General features: G+C 51.3%; 2 protein-coding genes across 6 annotated transcripts; both read right to left on the bottom strand.

The window, feature by feature from the left end:
- Positions 1 to 30: 30 nt before the first annotated feature.
- Positions 31 to 5,433, bottom strand: Hdac10 (histone deacetylase 10). 2 transcript variants are annotated; one of them, XM_051189604.1, is made up of 20 exons: positions 5,002 to 5,433; positions 4,797 to 4,931; positions 4,526 to 4,622; positions 4,210 to 4,307; positions 3,999 to 4,103; positions 3,776 to 3,844; positions 3,510 to 3,636; positions 3,300 to 3,365; positions 3,009 to 3,068; positions 2,840 to 2,929; positions 2,587 to 2,693; positions 2,452 to 2,516; positions 2,123 to 2,333; positions 1,946 to 2,030; positions 1,374 to 1,465; positions 1,204 to 1,260; positions 850 to 928; positions 514 to 696; positions 264 to 423; positions 31 to 181 (listed from the first exon to the last, which is right to left on the bottom strand). In XM_051189604.1, the coding sequence occupies exons 1-20, from the start codon at positions 5,058 to 5,060 to the stop codon at positions 147 to 149; spliced, it is 1,980 nt and encodes a 659-aa protein (XP_051045561.1). In that variant the 5' UTR covers positions 5,061 to 5,433; the 3' UTR covers positions 31 to 146. The 2 variants fall into 2 exon arrangements, with proteins under 2 accessions (XP_051045561.1, XP_051045560.1); XM_051189603.1 differs by having other exon boundaries at positions 2,123 to 2,375.
- Positions 5,434 to 7,611: 2,178 nt separating this feature from the next.
- On the bottom strand, positions 7,612 to 18,381 carry Mapk12 (mitogen-activated protein kinase 12). 4 transcript variants are annotated; one of them, XM_051189606.1, is made up of 12 exons: positions 18,249 to 18,381; positions 17,500 to 17,629; positions 14,743 to 14,801; positions 12,647 to 12,758; positions 12,497 to 12,526; positions 11,946 to 11,993; positions 11,416 to 11,530; positions 10,432 to 10,503; positions 10,254 to 10,333; positions 10,102 to 10,180; positions 9,848 to 10,021; positions 7,612 to 8,225 (listed from the first exon to the last, which is right to left on the bottom strand). In XM_051189606.1, exons 1-12 carry the CDS (start codon positions 18,326 to 18,328, stop codon positions 8,146 to 8,148), a joined length of 1,059 nt encoding a protein of 352 aa, XP_051045563.1. In that variant the 5' UTR covers positions 18,329 to 18,381; the 3' UTR covers positions 7,612 to 8,145. The 4 variants fall into 4 exon arrangements, with proteins under 4 accessions (XP_051045563.1, XP_051045566.1, XP_051045562.1 ...); XM_051189609.1 differs by lacking the exon at positions 18,249 to 18,381 and adding an exon at positions 17,779 to 17,900; XM_051189605.1 differs by lacking the exon at positions 18,249 to 18,381 and adding an exon at positions 17,720 to 17,895.
- Positions 18,382 to 18,453: the final 72 nt, after the last annotated feature.

Raw genomic sequence — 18,453 nt, forward strand, 5'->3', positions numbered from 1 at the left:
TAGAACTCAGTAAGGGGAGCAGGGGTGGGCTCTGTTTAACCGATATTTATTGTTCTAGAAGTAGGATGCCTAGGGTGCAGATGGGGCGTCAGTCTCCCGCCTGTGTGCGCTCTTCTCCACATAGGAATCGCCCACCTTGGTCGATTTCAAGCGACTGGAGAGCACTGTCCTGGTGGAAGAGCTGGAAAAGCACAATTGGCTCGCGCGGTGAAGCTGGCTCCACGTAGCTCTAAAGTAGGGCCGCGCCTCCCCATGTGCCTCACCAGCCACCTGCAGCAACTTCCACCGAGGCTCCAGCTGACCTTTTAGAAACCTAAGGGCCTGGATCTCCTCTGGAGAGGCCATCAAGAAAGGGCCCAGACTGGGAGGTGCTTCTCCACGCAGTACCTGTACCAGGGTACTTTCAAGCTGGAGTATGGATTCCTGGTCAGGAATAGTGGGGGTGGAGAGCAATGAAACAACGGTTTCTATCCACCGTCCACCCACACAGCTTATCCACTTTACCCAGATTACCTCTTCCACTAAAGCTAGAATTCGGCCCCCTGCTGGGCCCCGAAGCACTGCAGCCAGGAGAGCAGCTTCAGCGTTCTGAAGGCCATGGGCAGGCCCCAGTGTCATCAACACCACGTCGGGCTGGAAGCCATAGGCCAGGGGCAGTACGAGACCCAAGATGCAGCTCAGAAACCCCCCAGTCGTCTGTGGGGACAGCAAAAGAGCCTCAGGCTCTCATCTAGGGAACATAGCTGCTGGCTCCTGTCACCCCAAATCTCAGAAACCCTAGATTGTGAGCAGAAACCCCCAGAAAGACCAGGGGACAGTAAGAACCTGTCCAACCACACAGCCACTCACCTGTGGCAGCGGAGTGGAGATGTGGAACATGGACCAGATGGCAGCCTCCTTGCCCATGATGTTCAGCCAGAGAATTCTCCTTCCCAGGAGAAAGCACCAAGCACATGTACATATGTGCATGAGACCCTTCCCTGAACTTAACAACTGAGGATAGAGGGGAACTTGGGGCCCCAGCAGGGAGGGGGACATGTGACTACCAACCTGGTATGGCTCTGCTTTCTGGGGCACCCACTCTCAAACTGCAGCTGTACTGCAGTGTCCCTACCCAACAGTAACCCTGGATTCCCAGTTAAATGCCTAGTACCTGTTTATACACACGCACAATAAGGGAGATGTGTAAGCTAAGAGTCATACCCATCATCAGCAAGGTCCTGGGGTCGATCCAGCTGTCCCAGGGCTACACAGAGCAGCCTAAGAAGTTGACCCAGGATAAGCTGTCCAGAGTCCATTCCAGGGGCCCACACCCATGTCATTAGGGGGCATTCCCAGGTCCTGGGAGTCTCAAGTTAAGCAAGCAAATTTACCTCTGAGCTCCGTGGGATAGGCATCGGTGAATGGCCACATCTAAAGTTGCTGCTGTGGCGTGGGGAGTTGTGGAAGCTACTCCACTTCTTACCTATGGAACAAATAATAGGCCGGGAGTCTAGAGGCTGATATACACACCCTCCCTCTATGGAGCATTTTCAGGAGTCAGGGCTAACTTCCAAACCAGGTTAAAACCATATGTGCTTTGTTTTGGTCCTGTCCAAATGGCTGCTACTGACTGACTTTCCCTACACTGCAGAATCAGTGTATAAGATGCTTAAAACTACACTTCAAGCTGGGCCATGGTGGCACATGCCTTTAATCTCAGCGTTCAAGAGGCAGAGGCAGGCAGATCTCTGAGTCTGAGGCCAGCCTGATCTATAAAGTGAGTTCCAGGACAGCCAAAGGCTACACAGAGAAACCCTGTCTTGGAAAAAAACCAAAAACAAAAGAACTTCAAATTGTCTATTCTCTCTCTGCCAAAGAGCATTTCCTGGACCCTGCACAGGTAACATATCAGTCCTCTGTACATGCCACCACACTATCTTCAGAAGCTTCCCTGGCAACCTACCTGCCCATCCAGGATTCCACTTAAGAGACACAGAATCTTCCCCAATGCATCAAGACCCTCATCCTGGAACAGGGACTTGTGTGGCCTATGATGAACAGGCCAAAGAGTCACATGAAAACCAAATATGTATCAGTCACACGGGTATAGATAGCCCTATTCCCAGAATGTTTTCCTCACCTGGCCCAGGCATCAGTTTCCTCCCTCATGGCTGACCCTTCCTGATGGAGCACCCTAGGAGGTAAGGCCAGAGCAGCACCTGGCACAGTCAAGGCAACAGCTGTGCAGACTGGGGGTGTAGGGCGAAGGCACACTCCATCCAGGAGGGGACTTGGTGCATCTTCTGCTACTTCACAAGTGGAGCTCTCAGCAAGCAGAGACAGAGACCTCCCTTCAGGAAGGTGGGTGCTGGGACTCAGAACTGGTGCCACATCTAAACAGGTCACAGTCACAGTCACTACAAAGAAGCCTAAGCTGAAGCCACGAGCCCAGGTGCAGGTCATACTGACTTTGTTGGAGGCTTGTCCAGTGAGGGGCCTGGGCTGTCTGGACACTCTGGATAGACTCCAGGGCACTATGGGAAGAAGTAGCATTGTAATCCTGACTCCTGCTTCAGCCCCCCACCCACTCTCCAGTAGTCAAACCTCTGGCATGGCACCATAAGCCCAAGAAGGGGAGGCGTGGGATCACCAAGTAGTGTCTGCACCATCATACACACTGACTGTCCTAGGGACTCCAGATGGTATCCACCCTAGGAAGATTTTTGAGACAGGACAGAGCAGGGACGTCACTAGTGTGAGTGGCTATGCCAGACAGAACACCTAACCTTGACTGATCCTCACATTTGGCCTCATGCCCTCCCCTGGCCTTCGAGCCTCCCCACCACCCCACACTTACCTCTAACACAGCACAAATCCGGCCACCAGCCAGCACCTGCAGCAGCTGTGTAAGGTGGGCGAAGCACTCAGGTGTGGCTTGCATCTGTCCCTGAAGCACAGTGAGTCATGTATGATAGGGGTCTGTGCCCAGGACACTAGATTACTCCCCAGCCAAGCCATGCTCTCACCTCAGGGTCCCCGATGGCAGAGTCAAATCCTGCTGAGACCAGCACCAGCTCAGGGTCAAACTATAGGCAGAATCCATCAGAGAAGGGCAAAAGAGAACCATAGCCCAGGTGAAGGGGAGGCCCCAATACTGCCCATTCACGTAATATCAGACTTTCTGAGGCACCTTCCCCACTCCCCAGGGTTCATTCATACACTGGTGGATTGGCTTACAAATCTCCTCCTGCTTTCATAGTGGAACTCTGGGTTAGTCTAGGATTGCCTGCCCTGGGGGACATCTACCACACAGTCACCTCAAAGGCCAACGGAAGCAGCACATGTAGGAAGGCAGCCAAATAGTCAGCATTTCCCATCCCAACCTGCAGTGAGATCAGAGAGGGTATCAGAGGAGTCTTCACCCCTGGGAACAGAACTCTTGCAAAATGCCCTAGGTAACATTTGCAAACCTAGAGCTAGGGAGCAGGAGAGATCAGCTGGATGGAGGGGGTTGGGGGACTTGGTACCTGGTTCCAGGGCAAATTGACAGTGAAGCCTTGGCCCTGCCCTTGCCCAATTGCACATGCATCGGACTCTTGAAGGAATGGCCAGAAGTGCCCATGCTCATAGCGGTGCCAGGAGAAATAAAGGACACTGTAGACAATTGGCCAGGTCAGAAGTGAGGTCCCTCAGCAGCTCCACAGCTTCTCAAATAACCCTGACTCCTAAAACTTGAATTTTATCCCCAAAGTAGTGCATTGAAGAGAAGGGCTATGTTCACAGCCCAGCTCACCTGGGGTCATCATCAAAGACATACTGGATGCCCTGGCCATGGTGGATATCCCAGTCGACAATAAGAATCCTAAATTCAGACAATGCTGGAGATCACCATGCCATCTTTAGGCCAGGAGACCATCCAGGAGTGAAGGGAGGAGGTAGGATCTCTTGACCGCCAACTCCCCTTCTTCCTATTTAGTTTGTGTCCCCAACACATACAGTACAAAGCTTGGACACACCTCTGCAACCCATATTTCTTCTTGGCATGTTTGGCTGCTATTGCCACATTGTTGAAAACACAGAATCCATTGGCAGCTGTCTTCTGACTGTGGTGTCCTGGAGGCCTGAGGTGCAAGGGGTGGGGGGAAATACAGGGCATGTCAGAGTCATTCTGTCCCCTCCCAGGGTCACTCACAGAGACAGCCAGGTTTGGGGAGGGGCAGTTCTCACCTCACCAGGGCAAGCCCATTGTGAACAGCTCCTGTTAGCACAGCATCCACTAGCTGCAGTGCAGCCCCTACGGCCAGCCGGGCACAGTGAAAAGTGCTCTGTGGACCAGAGTGCAATTTAGCCTGCTGCCCGACCTGCTTGTCCCAGGTTGCAGGTCTCCCACTGCTGAGAAAGGCAGGGATGGGACAATGGCAGGCAAAATATGACAGGGTATGGTCATAAGCATGAGCAAGAAGACATTGCCAAGTGGGCAAACATGGGGATAGATATACATAGGAGTATGGCCATAAATCTGGGTGTGTATACTGGCTCGCACTGGGTGGAAGTAGACAGCATCAAATTGCTTAGACAGTGCCTGAAGTTCCTCCTTGTCCAGGGTCTGGGTCCTCTGCACCAGCGCTATGTATTCCGGGCTGCAGACCAACAGGCAAGCCATCAGCAGGACAGGAAGAAAATGAGCTGGGATCCCTGGTGGAAGCGCCCACCCAGTACTCCCCTTATGCCTTTGAGCCCACACCACGGTGAAACTGAGGGGACGCTAGTAGGACTATAACAGGTTCAGGTCCCCAGACCCGTCATAGTCTGACCTGTGCACCAGTCCCAACTCTTCCTCAGATGCCTCACAAGCTGTCAAACACAGGCACCTTTGTTCTAGGCCACGCTGCTGCAGGCTATCCAGGACTGCAGTCAGGCGCTCCGGACACTCAATTTCGCACTCGGGGCTGGAGCAGACAAGAATGTTAGTGTTCAGGATTCCCTCCCGGCCCCCTACTTCAGTCAAAACACACTTACTCATCCCAGAGCAGCCGGGTGGCTGTCATGTCCTCGTGGTACACAAGTGCTGTACCCATGGCCACACTGTGGTCACTTTGATGCACTGGAGCGTAACACGCCCTCTGTTGGCAGGTGACTGTACTGCCTAGTCCCACCTAACAGCACGCACGTAAACTGTCCTTCGCTTGTAACAAGAATCGAGCAGCAGACACTGGACCTGGGCAAGAGGGCACCACCCGAGGTCCAGGCCCAGGTCTGGTCGGTAGTCAGAAGCGAACCGCTGGAAAGAGAGCTAAGCCGGGTCCACAGCGTGGCTCCCGACACCTAACTTCCGGCTTCCTCCTTCGCAGACTCGGTCCCGCCCTCAGGCGAGTTAGGGTGGAGTAGACCAGACCGATGAGCTCCGGTAGGTTTGCCAGCATCTCGGCTTCTAGTCTCTTACTCTAATGCTTCAGCTGTGTGCCTACCACCAGTGCTGCGGCCTCTTGAAATGGATGGGAAGACGGGGCTGCTTGTCCTCAGGCAATCACTGCAACGGAAGCTATGCTCCCTTCTTCCCCCAGCGTTCTGGAGCCTAACCTGCCAGCTAAGGCCACAGGGTCAGACATGCCAACTGTCTATCACATCCAATTTGCCTGCTCCTCCAGGTGAAGGGTGGGAGCTGCCACTGACATCTACCACAGGGACACACAGGACTATCATGTGCAGGGGTAACCAAAAGCCCTGGAGCAGTTAGGAGGTGCCCATTGCACACTCTAGAGATGGAGTGCAGGCCCTGGTTCTGGTTGGGACCAAGGCCTCTCTATAAGCATTTTGGCAGCTCAGATGGTATAGGCAGGATGGAAAGGTATTCTGGCAATCAGGAGCCAAGGAATACCACAGGTCACAGTAAGTATAGCAGCTTACAGCCCTGCTTCAGGGAAAGGCTTCTCCAGTGTATCAGCTCTGCTCTAGCAGGAAAGGGTTTCACAGCGAAGTTGTTACAGTTAGGCTCTGCTCCTCCCAGATAGTCAAGTGTAACAACTCTGCTCTGCCAGGGGAAGGCTTCCCCAGACAAAGTGTTACAGCCCTCCTCCCCTCCACTCTGCTCAGGGTTGTCTCTGCCCCAGTGAAAGATAGTCTTCATCCAAATCTCATTCAAGATATTTATTGGGAGGAAAGAAGCTGGAACAGGGTTTATATAGGGATCCTTAGGGGGCGGAGTTTTTCCAGGGAGATTTCCAGGGTGGGGATTGGTCAGATTTCAATCCCTGAGCTAGGATGGCCAGATCTGCTCATGGCGGTTGGTTTTCTGCACAGATTTAGGGTCAGAGTTGGCTCTGGTTTCAGGGCCAAATTGTGTTTCTTTGGCACTGGTTTCAGGGTCAGGGTGCATTTCTTTGGTTCTGGTTGCAGGACTAAAGTGTGTTTCTTTGGCTCTGCTCAGGGTGTGTTTCTTTAGCTGGCCCTTTTCCCCTACACTCTCCAGCTTCTAAATACCAATGGTATAAGGCAGAGGCACTCCTCATTGACTTGCCCTGGGTTATGTGTCTTGTGAAGCAGGGCATGCAGTGAGCCACACCTCCATAATGGGGTGAAATATTTGAACTCTTGCCCATGGTTATCGTAAGGGGAACAAGGCAGAAGAGAGCATAGTTATGGCATCTTCTCTCTGACCAAATTAGCCTGGGCATAGTGTATTTGCCCGGAACTCCTTGGCAAATGAGAGGAATGCAAGGCCCCACCCTTAGGTCTTGCCCTGGAGACATGGGGAAGAACATGGACCATCAAACTAGGCAGTCAGGGTCTAATGGCCTGCAGATGACAGTGTAGGTTCAGGGAAGCTGTCAGGGTGATACCAATAGAGTTGTTGGTCAGAGAGTAGAACCCACCTCTCTTGGGTCTCAGAGAGCCTTTAAGACCAGAGATAACCTCCCTCTCTAGAAGCTTTGGCCATAAGAAGACAAATGCTGTGATATCAGAAAGAAGGGAGCCTCTGTCTGGGTCCTAATATCATCCTCCCCATTATCTTCCTTGCATCAGGCTCAATAGACACCCTGCTCAGACTGCAAGCCTTAATTAGAGTATAGTTGCTGAAGGGAGAGGGCCAAATGTGGTGGTTTGAGGACCACTGGCAAGGACTAGGTGGCAAAAGCACTTTGGCCTGGAATCAGGGGTGCGGCACTGTATTAGCTGGGATGCAGGTGTTAGTATTCAGGCATCTGTACTGGCCTGTCCTTGGGGTTCTGACAAGATGTACCTGCAGCTGCAGCCACTAAAAGCACCACCTGTACACATTCACTATGTTCCATTTTAAAAGGGCCCTGCCCACCTCCCATCTCTCTCTCTTCTCTCTCTGCCTCTGCTTCTCTGCTTATCTCTCTCCTCTCTATCTCTGCTTGTCTCTCCCCCCTCCCTTCTCTTCTCTTCCTGTCCCTAGAGACTGGTTTCCCCTCTTCCCTCCCCCCTTTTCCCATTCACTTTCCCCTAGTAAAAACCCCTCCACCCAAGCTCTGTCCCATAGTGTCTTTCTCTTTTGAGCACCGCTTTTTAAAATTACAACAGCAGGGGGCTCAGGCTACCTCTTTTTTGTGTGTGTGCAACTACTAGCAACTCAGAAATGATGGCATTGGGCCACACAGCCAAATAGGAGATCTACAAAAGGGTTTATTTGCTCCCAGCCACTTCGGTGCACCAAATGGCTGGTTTACATTCCAGGCTAAGGGTGTAAGAGAGTTCACCCCATCACAGGAGAGATGATGTCCCTGAGTCGGTGCCCCCAAACCTCTATCTCCTTCCTTCTCAGGAGTTGACACTGTCCTGGGCAAGGAGAGTTCAGGGACTAGCACTTGTCTCCTAAACTCTGCCAGATCTGAGGCCTTTCCATGCACACTGGTGAAAGGAGAGCAACTCCAGATTCACGGGCTAGCTCCGTGTTGGGAGGGGGTCTTGGACAGAAAGCTTAGGTGTTCTGCCAGGGTCATCTGGGGCACCCAAAAGCAAAAGAACAGGTTTGGAGATGGAGGGTCTGTGACTTCAAGGTCTACTCAGTCTCTCCACGTGGATACAAGTCCCAGGCACAGTCACAGTGCTAACCAGGACCCTCTTCCAGGGAAGGGGAGCCAGGGTGCCTGTGAAACTCCCAGCCAGGCTCCTTAGGATACCCTAAACTACCCAGAGGCTTCATAGAGCTGTCTCCTTTGGGACTCTGGCTCCTAGCTGCCTGGGAGGCTTGAAACTGAGCACTTCTTTGTAAGTAACACCTGCAGAAAGCAAGGAGAAGCAGATGATATAGTTAGTCTATTTTCACCTATGGGGAGAAACCAGCACCTCATGGGCTTTTAATCATAAATGGGTCAACCCACTTAAAAAAAGCTGTGTGTGAAGATGGGCAGTGGTGGTGCACACCTTTAATCCCAGCATTCAGGAGACAGAGAGGCAAGTGGTTCTCTGTGAGGCCAAGCTGGTCTACAGAGAGAGTTCCAGGACAGCCAGGGGCTATTTATACAGAGACACTCTGTTTGGGGTGGGGAGGGACCACTTTGTGTGAAAACTGCTATAAAGATACATTTCCAGGAAGAAAGGTGATGAGAGCTTGTGTTTCAAAGAAAGGAAGGGAAGAAAGGAAGAAGGGAAAGAAAGAAAAAAAAGAAAGGAAGAAAGAAAAGGAGGAAGAAAGAAAGCTTGTAAGATTGTGTTCCTGTCCATGGACTCAGCTGTATGTCCTCTGTGGTCTATGGTAAAAGCAAAAGTACCCAGGCACAGTGTGTAGGTGGAGACCACAGATCAGATCTTGTGGCCTGTGGTTAAGTGAGTTACTTTGTTTAGCAGCAGACAGGTTTCCTCACACAGAACCAAACTCATAAGCACATGACAACACAGAAGGAAAGAATGCCTGTTAGAAGTGCAGAAGAACCTTGCAGGATGTGATTTGAGAACATCACCCCATCCAGCCTTTCCCACATCAGAGTGCAAGAACATGGCCTGAAGCTGGTAAAGGCACACGCCTTTAATCCTAGCACTCAGAAGGCAGAGGCAGGCGGATCTCTGTAAATTCGAGGCCAGCAAGTTCCAGGTCAGCCAACACTGTTATATTGAAAAACCCTGTCTCAAAAAACAAAAACAAACAAAAAAAGAGAATATGGCTTGGCAGGACAAGGGATAACATGTCCCATTGGACATGTCCTCAGACATCTCTACTCCCCAGACCGGACCTGCCAATCTGGAGCAGACACCAGAGGCTAGTTCAAGCACAGGGAACAGTGGGAAGCCTGAAGCTGGTTCTCAGAGACAGAATAAGGGTTCTCAACATAAGAGCACAGTCTGTCTAGACCTTGGAGGTTCAACACAAAGCCATGGATGGATCTAGGGCTGGAGGTGTGAGGAAAAGGCTGGGCCCTTGGGACTGCATGGGAACAGACTGTTCCTCATGGCCAGAACATGAGAAAGATATAGTGGTTTCAAGAAGGGTCCAGAAAAGGGGTAAGGATAAATTCAAAAGGTGTGAGAAGGAAGTCATAAGGATAAGGGTGGTAGAGAGGACACCAGTGTGGTCCAGACATGAGGATGATAGGCAACAGAGTGCAAGGGGGAGACTAGGGTATCAGTAGAGACCAAGGACACTGCTGCCCTGAGCACACAAATGCTCTACAGTTCTTGGGACCCATCACATGCCAGTCTTTGAAGGATCTCCTGCAAGAGATACTCTTCCTCATGCTTTCTGCTGTAGCCAGAAGTCAACCTGGCCAAGTTGTACAGCCCCACAACGCCCTTAACCTCCCAATCTTTTATCTCATCTGCAAAAGTAGGGGTGGGGGGGACAGAGGCTCATTTATACAGGGCACCCAGGGTCCAGAGCCAGATATTGTGGGGAATCCACACTCACGCTTCCATTCCTCAAGGGTTCGGTCTACATCATCAAAGGAGTCATCATATTTCTGGGCCTTGGGCTCATCCTCGGTGTCCTGTAAGGACTCAAAGTATGGATGGGCCAGTGCCTCAGCTGCCGTCACCCGTTGTTCTGCATCCAGCACCAGCATCTTTTCCAGAAGGTTCACAGCTGTGGAGTGAGCAAATCAGGCCAAGCCACAGAATAGGGCATACCCAGCAGCTTGAGACCTTCACCCCACCCCACCCTACCCTGAGGGCTTGCATTGGTCAGGACAGAGGCAAAATCCTTCTTTTCCAGCTCAGGGAGGCCTTCCATGTAGTTCTTGGCCTATGGGGGTGGGGAAGAGTGATAGGCCATCTCCAAAACCCAAATCCAGCCCACCACCCAGCTTCTCACTGACCTCCGCACTCTGTAACTTCTGTACAAACTCAGGAGGAGGTGTCCCTGTGATCTTCATGATCTCCTTCAACTGGTCCAGGTCTGTACCAAGGTCAGGAACACAGTGCAAGGGCAGAAGGTGGCCCACCCAGAACCCACACCTTGGCAGACGTCCCATGATGCTCTACATAGAAGGATACGGTCATTGCCTTTGAACAGAATCTTTCCCGTAATCATCTCTGCCATGATGCAGCCAACAGACCAAATGTCCACTGAGATAGAAGTTCCATCAGTACCCCCCAGAGACAAGGGTATCACTCATATTCACAAGAGCCAAGAGAAGGGGACAGACAAGAAACCACATATGGGAGACAAGTATACATGGCTGGGAGGGGTGTGCATAGGCATGGAGCACAGGCAGTCATTGAGGAGGATAGCAGAGTTCCTCCCCAGCTCATTAGCCTCCAGGGGTAGTGCCTACAAAATGTTCCCTATCAAGAAATGAAAAATGGGGCTGGAGAGATGGCTAATCAATTAGAGCACTGACTACTTTTCCAGAAGACTTTGATTTGGTTTCCAGCAACCCCATGGCAGCTCATAACTATCTGTGACTCCAGTTCTAAAGTATCTAATGACATCTTCTGGCCTCTGCATGCATCAAGTACACATGTGATTGTACAGCTATACATGCAGATAAGTACTTAAACACAGGTGATTGTATAGCTATTCATGCAGATAAGTACTTACACACATGTGAGTGTACAGCTATACATGCAGATAAGTACTTACACACATAAACTAAATAAAATTTTTAAAAATGAAGAGGCTGGACATGGTGACACATATCTTTAATTCCAGCACTTGAGAGGCAGAAGCAGGTGGATCTCTGTGGATTCAAGGCCAGTCTGGTCTACATTGTGAGCTCCAGGAGTAGCCAGAGCTACATAGTGAGACCATGTCTCCAAAAAAATAAAAAAACAATAAAAAATAAAACCAACCCAAAAGTATAAAATAATAATACTAGAAAGGAAGGACTGAGCTGAGGTGTATCTCAATGATAGACCACTTGCCTAGCATGAGTAAGACTCTGGGTTCCATCCCCTGCACTACAAAAATAGTTGTAACATAAAAACAAATGGGTAAAGGTGGGTGGTGTGCATTGGAATCTTTGGATAGCCTCTTACCTGTCTGTGTGTAGCGCATCCAATTCAAGATGACCTCTGGTGCTCGGTACCACCGGGTTACCACATATCCTGTCATCTCACTGTCTGCCTGTCTGGCTAGGCCAAAGTCTAGGATCTGTAGAGACACATTGGGAGGCAGAACTAAGACATTGAGGACAGAAGATTCTAAGAAGCTGGGCTTGAGGCCTGCACTATGGAGCCTTCACCCCTCTTTGGTCTTGGTCCCCCAGGGCTTCTCCCTGTGGTCAGTTCCCCTGGCCACCCACCTCAGGGGCAAGTGCTAAGGATTTTCTTCTATTTTGCCATCCCCTGGTCACCTTTACAAGCCTCCAAATTCCTGCCCTTGGTAACGAGAGGGATGTTCACCTATTCTTTACCTAAAGCAGGTACCTGGCCCCAGGACCCATTAGCTGCTCATCCTCACATGCCTGAGGTCTGTCCCTTTTCCTGGGCCAAAAGTCAAGCAGGCCAGAAGGGGAATAGAAGGAGTCCCCACCCCCTATCTTGATCACCTTCCCGTCCAATGATACCTTCAGCTCACAGTCCTCATTCACAGCCAGGTTGCCAGGCTTCAAGTCCTGAGGGAAGAAAGGTGACCACTGTGAGCCACCTGACAAAGCAAGGCCCAGGCAGTACTTTACTAGGACCACCAAAATAGGCCTGGCCCTTTTGAGGGAGGGCAGAGGGGCTGGGGTCCCTAGGGCAACCTTTCAACTTGGAATTGATTATTTGCATCCCCACCATACTACGACCACTACTAACTATTACTACTCCTTCTTTTCTTTAAGATTTGTTTATTTATTATGTATAGTGTTCTATATGCATGTATCCCTGCAGGCCAGAAGAGGGCACCAGATCTCATCAGAGATAGTTGTGAGCTACCATGTGGTTGCTGGGAATTGAACTCCAGACCTCTGGAAGAGCACTTAGTGTTCTTAACCACTGAGCAATCTCTCCAGCCCTGCACCATATTTCTATCTTGCCTTTTTATGGGTAAACAATGAAAGCCGGGGTTGAGCACTTGTGTTTACATAGCTGGGGAAGGGCAGATGGGTAATCTTCCAGCCCTACCAGGACTCACTCTGTGGATGACGCCAGCAGCATGGATATACTGTGGGAGAGAGGGAGTTCATCAGCCATTAGTTCAGGGGACACACCAAGCCACAGAGTCCTACCCTGCCCAACCAGCAAGCTCTGCCCACCTCCCCATGGTCACTTCAGCAAAGCTTACCTTCAGCCCCTTCAGCATCTGATACACAAGAAACTGGATTCTGTCTTCACTCAGAGTCTCATGCTTCATCAGCTTGCCCAGATCAGTGCCCATGAAAGGCATCACCAGGTAGCTGTGAAAGCAAGGGATGCACCCAATGGAGCAGAACTAGTCTCTAAACCTAAGCTAACACCCACTGAGCCAGTTAGCACCTTGCATGACCCCATCCCATCAGGGGCCCCTAAAATATTACTCTGTAGTACCCATTCCCCACTACTTTTGCTGTCCTACCATCCTGTGGTGTTTTTATCCCCACCATGCCCTGCTGGTTCCACCCTACCATCTGTCCACAACTATCCTTAGCAATTACACCACCTCCATGCATGCCCACATCCCCTCTTTCCAAAATGGCAGGCAGGGAGCAGGCTTCATGTCAAGGTTGTTCTGTTTGGGTTGGGAGGTTGTTTCTTTCTTTTTAATAGTTTGTTTATTTTTATTTTATGTGCATTGGTGTTTTGCCTGCATATATCTCTGTGTGAGGATGTCAGATCCTCTGGAGCTGGAGTTATAGACAGTTGTGAGCTGCCATGTGGGTGATGGGAATTGAACCTGGGTCCTCTAGTAGAACAGCCAGTGCTCTTAACTACTGAGTCATCACTCCAGCCCCAGTTTTGGTTGTTTTTGAGGAAATGTCTCACTTTGTAATCCTGTCTGGCCTGGAACTCACTGTGCAGAACAGGATGGCCGTAAACTCTCAAAGAGTCCTGTCTCTGTCCTTGCCCAGGCTGCTGCCTCCTAAGTGCTAGAATTAAAGGCCTGCATCACCACACTCTTGTTTTGTTTTGTTTTGATTTGATTTTTTACATGTCTGGATGCTTTGTCTCCTTGTATTTCTGTGCACATGTATGCAGTGCCCATGGAGGCCAGAAGAGAGCATTAGCTCTTCTGGGACTGGAGCTACAGACAGTAGCGAGATACCGTGGGTGCTGGGAACCACACCCAGGTCCTCTGGAAGAGCACCAGTGCTCTTAACCACTGAGCCATCTCTCCAGCCCTTGGATTTTCGATTTTTTTGTTTGGTTGGTTGGTTTTGTTTGTTTCTTTGTTTTTTTGTTTAAGATAAAATCTCAGCCAGAAATGGCCTCCAACTCCTGATCCGCCTATGTCCATCTCCCCATATACTGGGCTTACAAGCGTGTACCACCACACTCTGCCTTAGGGTTTTAAAATTCCTAACTGAAGGGCATCGTATGCCAGTTGAGATGCTAGGGCTACACCTGGGGCTGGCACCTTAGATCATTTAGCTGTACTGATACCTCAGGCACTGTGAGGGCCCAAATGCCAGGCTTAGAAGAAAAAGAAGGTTTGGTTCTACCAGGGCATGTTGGTATCCAGGGCACCAATGGGAATGTGGTGAGGGGTGAGTGGGCAATAGGCATCTCAGTCTTCACTTGGGCCATGGGAAGAAGGCCTCAAGTCCACTTAGAACCTGAAGCCAGTACCCAGAAGCTGCCCAGGTCCCTCCTGCTACACACAGGGTAACCAGGAATCTGGGGCAGGGGTTGGGGCTTCAGGGTTGGATGTTCAAGTGGGTAGAGGGATAGACAAAGGACAATGGCATTATCTCCCCTCCCAGTGGACAATGGGGCCAAAGTATATCTTGATCTCTGCCAGTCAGCAACAAAGAGCCTGCTACCCACTCCAACCCTTCCCAGGCCTCTGGTTGATAACAGTATGAGTGCAGGGATGACCAACCATAGGACAGGACAAGCCCCACCTGCCAGCTAAGGCAGCAACAGTTCAGATTAGGGGCCATATGTTGGATGTCAGGGTCTTGAACACAAACATCAAACTTGAGGCCATGTGAGTGTCCAACTATCAAGCTTGAAAGAACAAAGAAACACACGGCTCAGTCGGGGCATGCCAGGGTCCATAGCTCTCAGAGCATGTAGAATGTGGAGCAGACTCTGGCAAGAGAAGAGAGTGGGCCGTATGCACCCTCTCCCTCACTTGGGCTATGGGAGAAGGCTCCCCAACCTGACCCAGCACCTTAAGCTGACATCTAGAAGCCACCCAGTTTTCTCCCACCCACTGAGCCAGCCCAGGCCAGCACTTACAAGTCTGTGAAGTCATCCAGAGTCTCATCAGGAGTGAACACGTCCAGTAACCCAATCACCTGGGGAACAAGCACCAGACAGCATGGAGAGCACATGGGAGAAGCAAGCACTCAGTGCATGCCCAGGATGGCACTATACTCCAGGGAGAGAACTCTCCTACAACTATCCTTGTCTCCTCCACTGTACCCACTGTCAGCTCAGCCCCCACCCTGGTACATTTGCCCACAGACACAATCTATTTTTGGATGCTGACAGCCGGGGATACTCTGGGGGGGGGAGGGGCAGTCTCAAGTCTGGGTTAACTCCAGGCTTCTGAGCAATCCAACCCCTTAGTTTTCCCTCCCCCCCCCCTGCCCACTTTTATTTTCCTCCTCAATGAAGCAGACCCAAGACCAAAGTGGGGACAGTCCCTTGGGAGAAACGAATACCTGGTAGGTTCTTCCCAGGGCCATCCGTTGGCTCTCTAGGCCAAGGGGAAGCACCAATTTAAACACAGCTTCTGGTTGAGGGAGTTGGACAACAGATGGACAATGTGACATCAGTTTCCCAGTAGTTGGTTGGGGGACAGGAACTCTGGGGTTAAGGGGAGGGGCCCCCCTGACAAGGGCTGTATATCCAACTATTAGAGATGAGTAAAAGAGCAAAGAGAGACAGGGTGTCTGATGGCCAAAGCAGAACAGAAAACACCTCCAGAGGAACAGAGAAGAAGTTCAAGTAGCTAAAGCCCAGGCCAATAGGGAGCCAAGGAGAAGGCCTCAAACTCACATCCCAGAGGAAGAGTTGGCTTTGATCCACAGAACAGCTGTGGAAGGATTTAAACAAAGATATGATTTTGAGGCTGGGCGGTGGTGGCACACCACCCAGAGGCAAGCAGATCTCTGTGGATTTGAGGCCAGCCTGATCTATAGAGTGAGTTCCAAGACACCAAGAGCTATTACACAAAGAAAATCCTGTCTCAAAAAACCAAAAAGTGAAGAAAAAAAAAAAAAAGATAGGTATAAGGCTGAATATGTATCCTGAATTTCAATGAAAAGACAGATAGAATGAGGCAAGAATAGACAGGAAGTAGAGGGCACCTGAGTGACCATTTTAGTCATGGCCAAAGTTGGGGGGAAGAACATGGACAGGAAAGGCCTGGGGACAGATGAACCACAGACATGACCTGAGAGCTTAGCACACTATGCAGAATAGAGAACAGGGTCCTAGAGGTCAAGGTAAGTTCATCAAAGAAACAAGATATCTGCACTTTTGTGGTGTAGATGGGACCCAGGGCCAAGGGCCAGAGCTTTAGGAGACGGGGAAGATGACTAGGGCTGGATCTGTGGCAGCCCCATTTCTGTTAAGTGGAACATACAGCCTGTCCAAACCTCAGTTTCCACATGAAAAGGTAGCTACAATGGCAGCCTCCTAGAAGGTGTTAAGGAATCTTGAAAGCTAGTGCACCCAGGCAAGGGCAGGGTAGTAGCTTGGTGTAAGACCCTTGGCAAGGCAGAGGTGACCTACAGACTCACTCAGAAGTGGGGAGCAAATGAAGAGGCCCACAACCCTTGCCTGGAGAAGGGTGCAGGGTAGGTAGGTAGCTAGGTGGGATTGGAGGGCTCTGAAGACAGAGGTGGCTACACACATGAGAACAAAGCCTTTTTGTTTGGTTGCTTGGTTTGGCTTTTCCAGACAGGGTTTCTCTGTGTAACCTGGCTGTTCTGGAACTCACTCTGTAGACCAGGCTGGCCTTGAACTCACAGATATCCACCTGCCTCTGCCTCCCGAGTTGTGTGTGTGTGTGTGTGTGGTTTTTTTTTTTTTTTTTTTTTTTTAACAGGTTTACTGGGAAGTGAGAAGGCAAATTAGGGCTGGCATCAATCTTAATCAGGCTTCACAAAGAAAAGAAATAAAGATCCGACACATCAAACAAGAGTGGCAATGATGAAGCAATGGGGGTCAGTTTGCTGTCAGCCACAGGGAGTTCATTGTTCCATGGGGCTACTGACTCTGATAACCCAGGAGGTTAAAATATACTCAGGACTAGCACAACTGCCCAGATGGGAAGTGAGGGGGAATAGAACTCACAGCCTCAGAAAAAACAATATAATGACAAAGCCCCCTGACTGAAAGGATTCTGATGGTCTGCAAAGCTGATGTGAGAGGCACATCAGTATCCTACCAGTAGGATACCGCCACGTGCAGTATCCTACTACGGGCAGGGGGAATTGGAAATGTGATGCTTTCCTGATGGAAGAAATACACACCCACAATGATGATTGTAATACTCTGCTCCTTAAACCCCATATCCATAGAGGCTGGAGGCTTTGGGATGATAGAGCCAGGGTGCATAATTCTAGTGACCTGCCTGCTTGGAGGTGGGCAAGAGAAGACTTAGGGTGGGGAAGAAACACTCCTTCCAGGAAAGTTCTCTTCCCACCAACCTGAGTGGAGACAGGGTTTGGAGTAAGCCCCAGGGAGCCTTTATGCCTAGAACATGCCCTGGCCACTGCCTAGGCTGAGAAAGTAGAGGTGGACTGAAGATGAAACCAAGCCACTAAATCAGGGCCTGAACTTGCAGTGTCGTTCAGAAAGGGGTCTGGGATCGGTCTCCACTTCCCTCCTGGAAGCTGCTGATAACTTACTCAAGCTGGAGGCTAACTAGGTAGGAGGTACCAGGCTTCGGGAAGCAGAGGCAGTGGACAGGATTGAAGGAAAGGACGGAACGAGAGGTGGCCAGTGCACAATGTCCGCATCTGGGGCGGGTGTTGGACTCACGTTCTCGTGGCGCATATGTTTGAGGAGGCGCAGCTCTCTGTAGGCGCGCTTGGCAAACAGCTCCGACTGGAAGGGCCGGTACAACTTCTTGATGGCCACCTTGTTACCAGTGCGACTGTCTATTGCAGAGCTGCGGGGCGGACAGCTTGGCTAGAGAACCCGCCCGGTAATCGCCAGCCGCCGCCTGCCCTAACTGCCGCCCCGCCCGGCGAACGCTCACCAAACTGCACCATAGGCACCAGAGCCAACGGGCTGCAGGTCCTGGTACACGGCGCGCACTTCCCAGGCCGTTTTGGTCACCTCCTGGCGGTAAAAGCCCTTGCGGGCGGGTGGCGGGGAGCTCATCCCCGGCCGGAGCGCTGCGCCCCAGGACCAGATCCGAGATCAGGGGCTCCGCCCGCCGCCCCGGGTCAATGCGTGACAAGGCTGGCTCTGCGCCTCCCGCCCGCCCGCCCGCCTCCGGGGCTTTCCCTTGCAGGCTCTTCTCTTGGGGTCGTCCGACCCTTGTCTCTGGCCAGTGAAGTGGTCCCTCCCGGTCCATTGACCAACCGGGCCCCCGAGCCTTGAGCACGTGACACCCCCGTCTACCCTCCGGCCCCTGCGGAAACCCGAGGAGGCCTCCAGGGTTGGGCGGAAGGCTTGGGAAGGGAGGGCCGGGAGTGGGGGAAGCTGCCCCAAAGCTCACTCGGGACCTGGGGCGGGAGGTGGCGCTGAAACACCCTGGCCGGCCTCTATCCCTCTATCCTCACCAGACTTCTAGGCCCTGGGCTCTTAGCAGGTGCTTCTCTGGATTCCAACCTTTCCTGTCCTTCCAGAACGTCGGGCCCATTCTAGGCTACTTGAACTCGCCAACTTCTCCTCCAGCCCTAGATCAGGTCCACCTGCCATTTACCAATCACACCCCATCCCAACTGATTTTTCTGTTCCTGGTCAACTCTTCTTTCCCAAGGATGC

The sequence above is a fragment of the Phodopus roborovskii genome, unplaced genomic scaffold (genome assembly GCF_943737965.1).
Source record: "Phodopus roborovskii unplaced genomic scaffold, PHOROB, whole genome shotgun sequence".
NCBI classification, from domain to species: Eukaryota; Metazoa; Chordata; class Mammalia; order Rodentia; family Cricetidae; genus Phodopus; species Phodopus roborovskii.

Coding starts and splice junctions, on each gene's coding strand:
- Hdac10 (XM_051189603.1), bottom strand. CDS start 5,060: ATGGGTACAGCACTTGTGTACCACGAGGACATGACAGCCACCCGGCTG. Junction 2,376..2,451: donor CTGGACAAGCCTCCAACAAA/GTCAGTATGACC, acceptor TGACCTGTTTAG/ATGTGGCACCAGTTCTGAGT. Junction 1,466..1,945: donor GTGGAATCCTGGATGGGCAG/GTAGGTTGCCAG, acceptor TTTGTTCCATAG/GTAAGAAGTGGAGTAGCTTC.
- Mapk12 (XM_051189605.1), bottom strand. CDS start 17,844: ATGAGCTCCCCGCCACCCGCCCGCAAGGGCTTTTACCGCCAGGAGGTG. Junction 10,334..10,431: donor TCTGTTCAAAGGCAATGACC/GTATCCTTCTAT, acceptor ACCTTGGTACAG/ACCTGGACCAGTTGAAGGAG. Junction 10,181..10,253: donor AGAAGTTACAGAGTGCGGAG/GTCAGTGAGAAG, acceptor CCACCCCCATAG/GCCAAGAACTACATGGAAGG.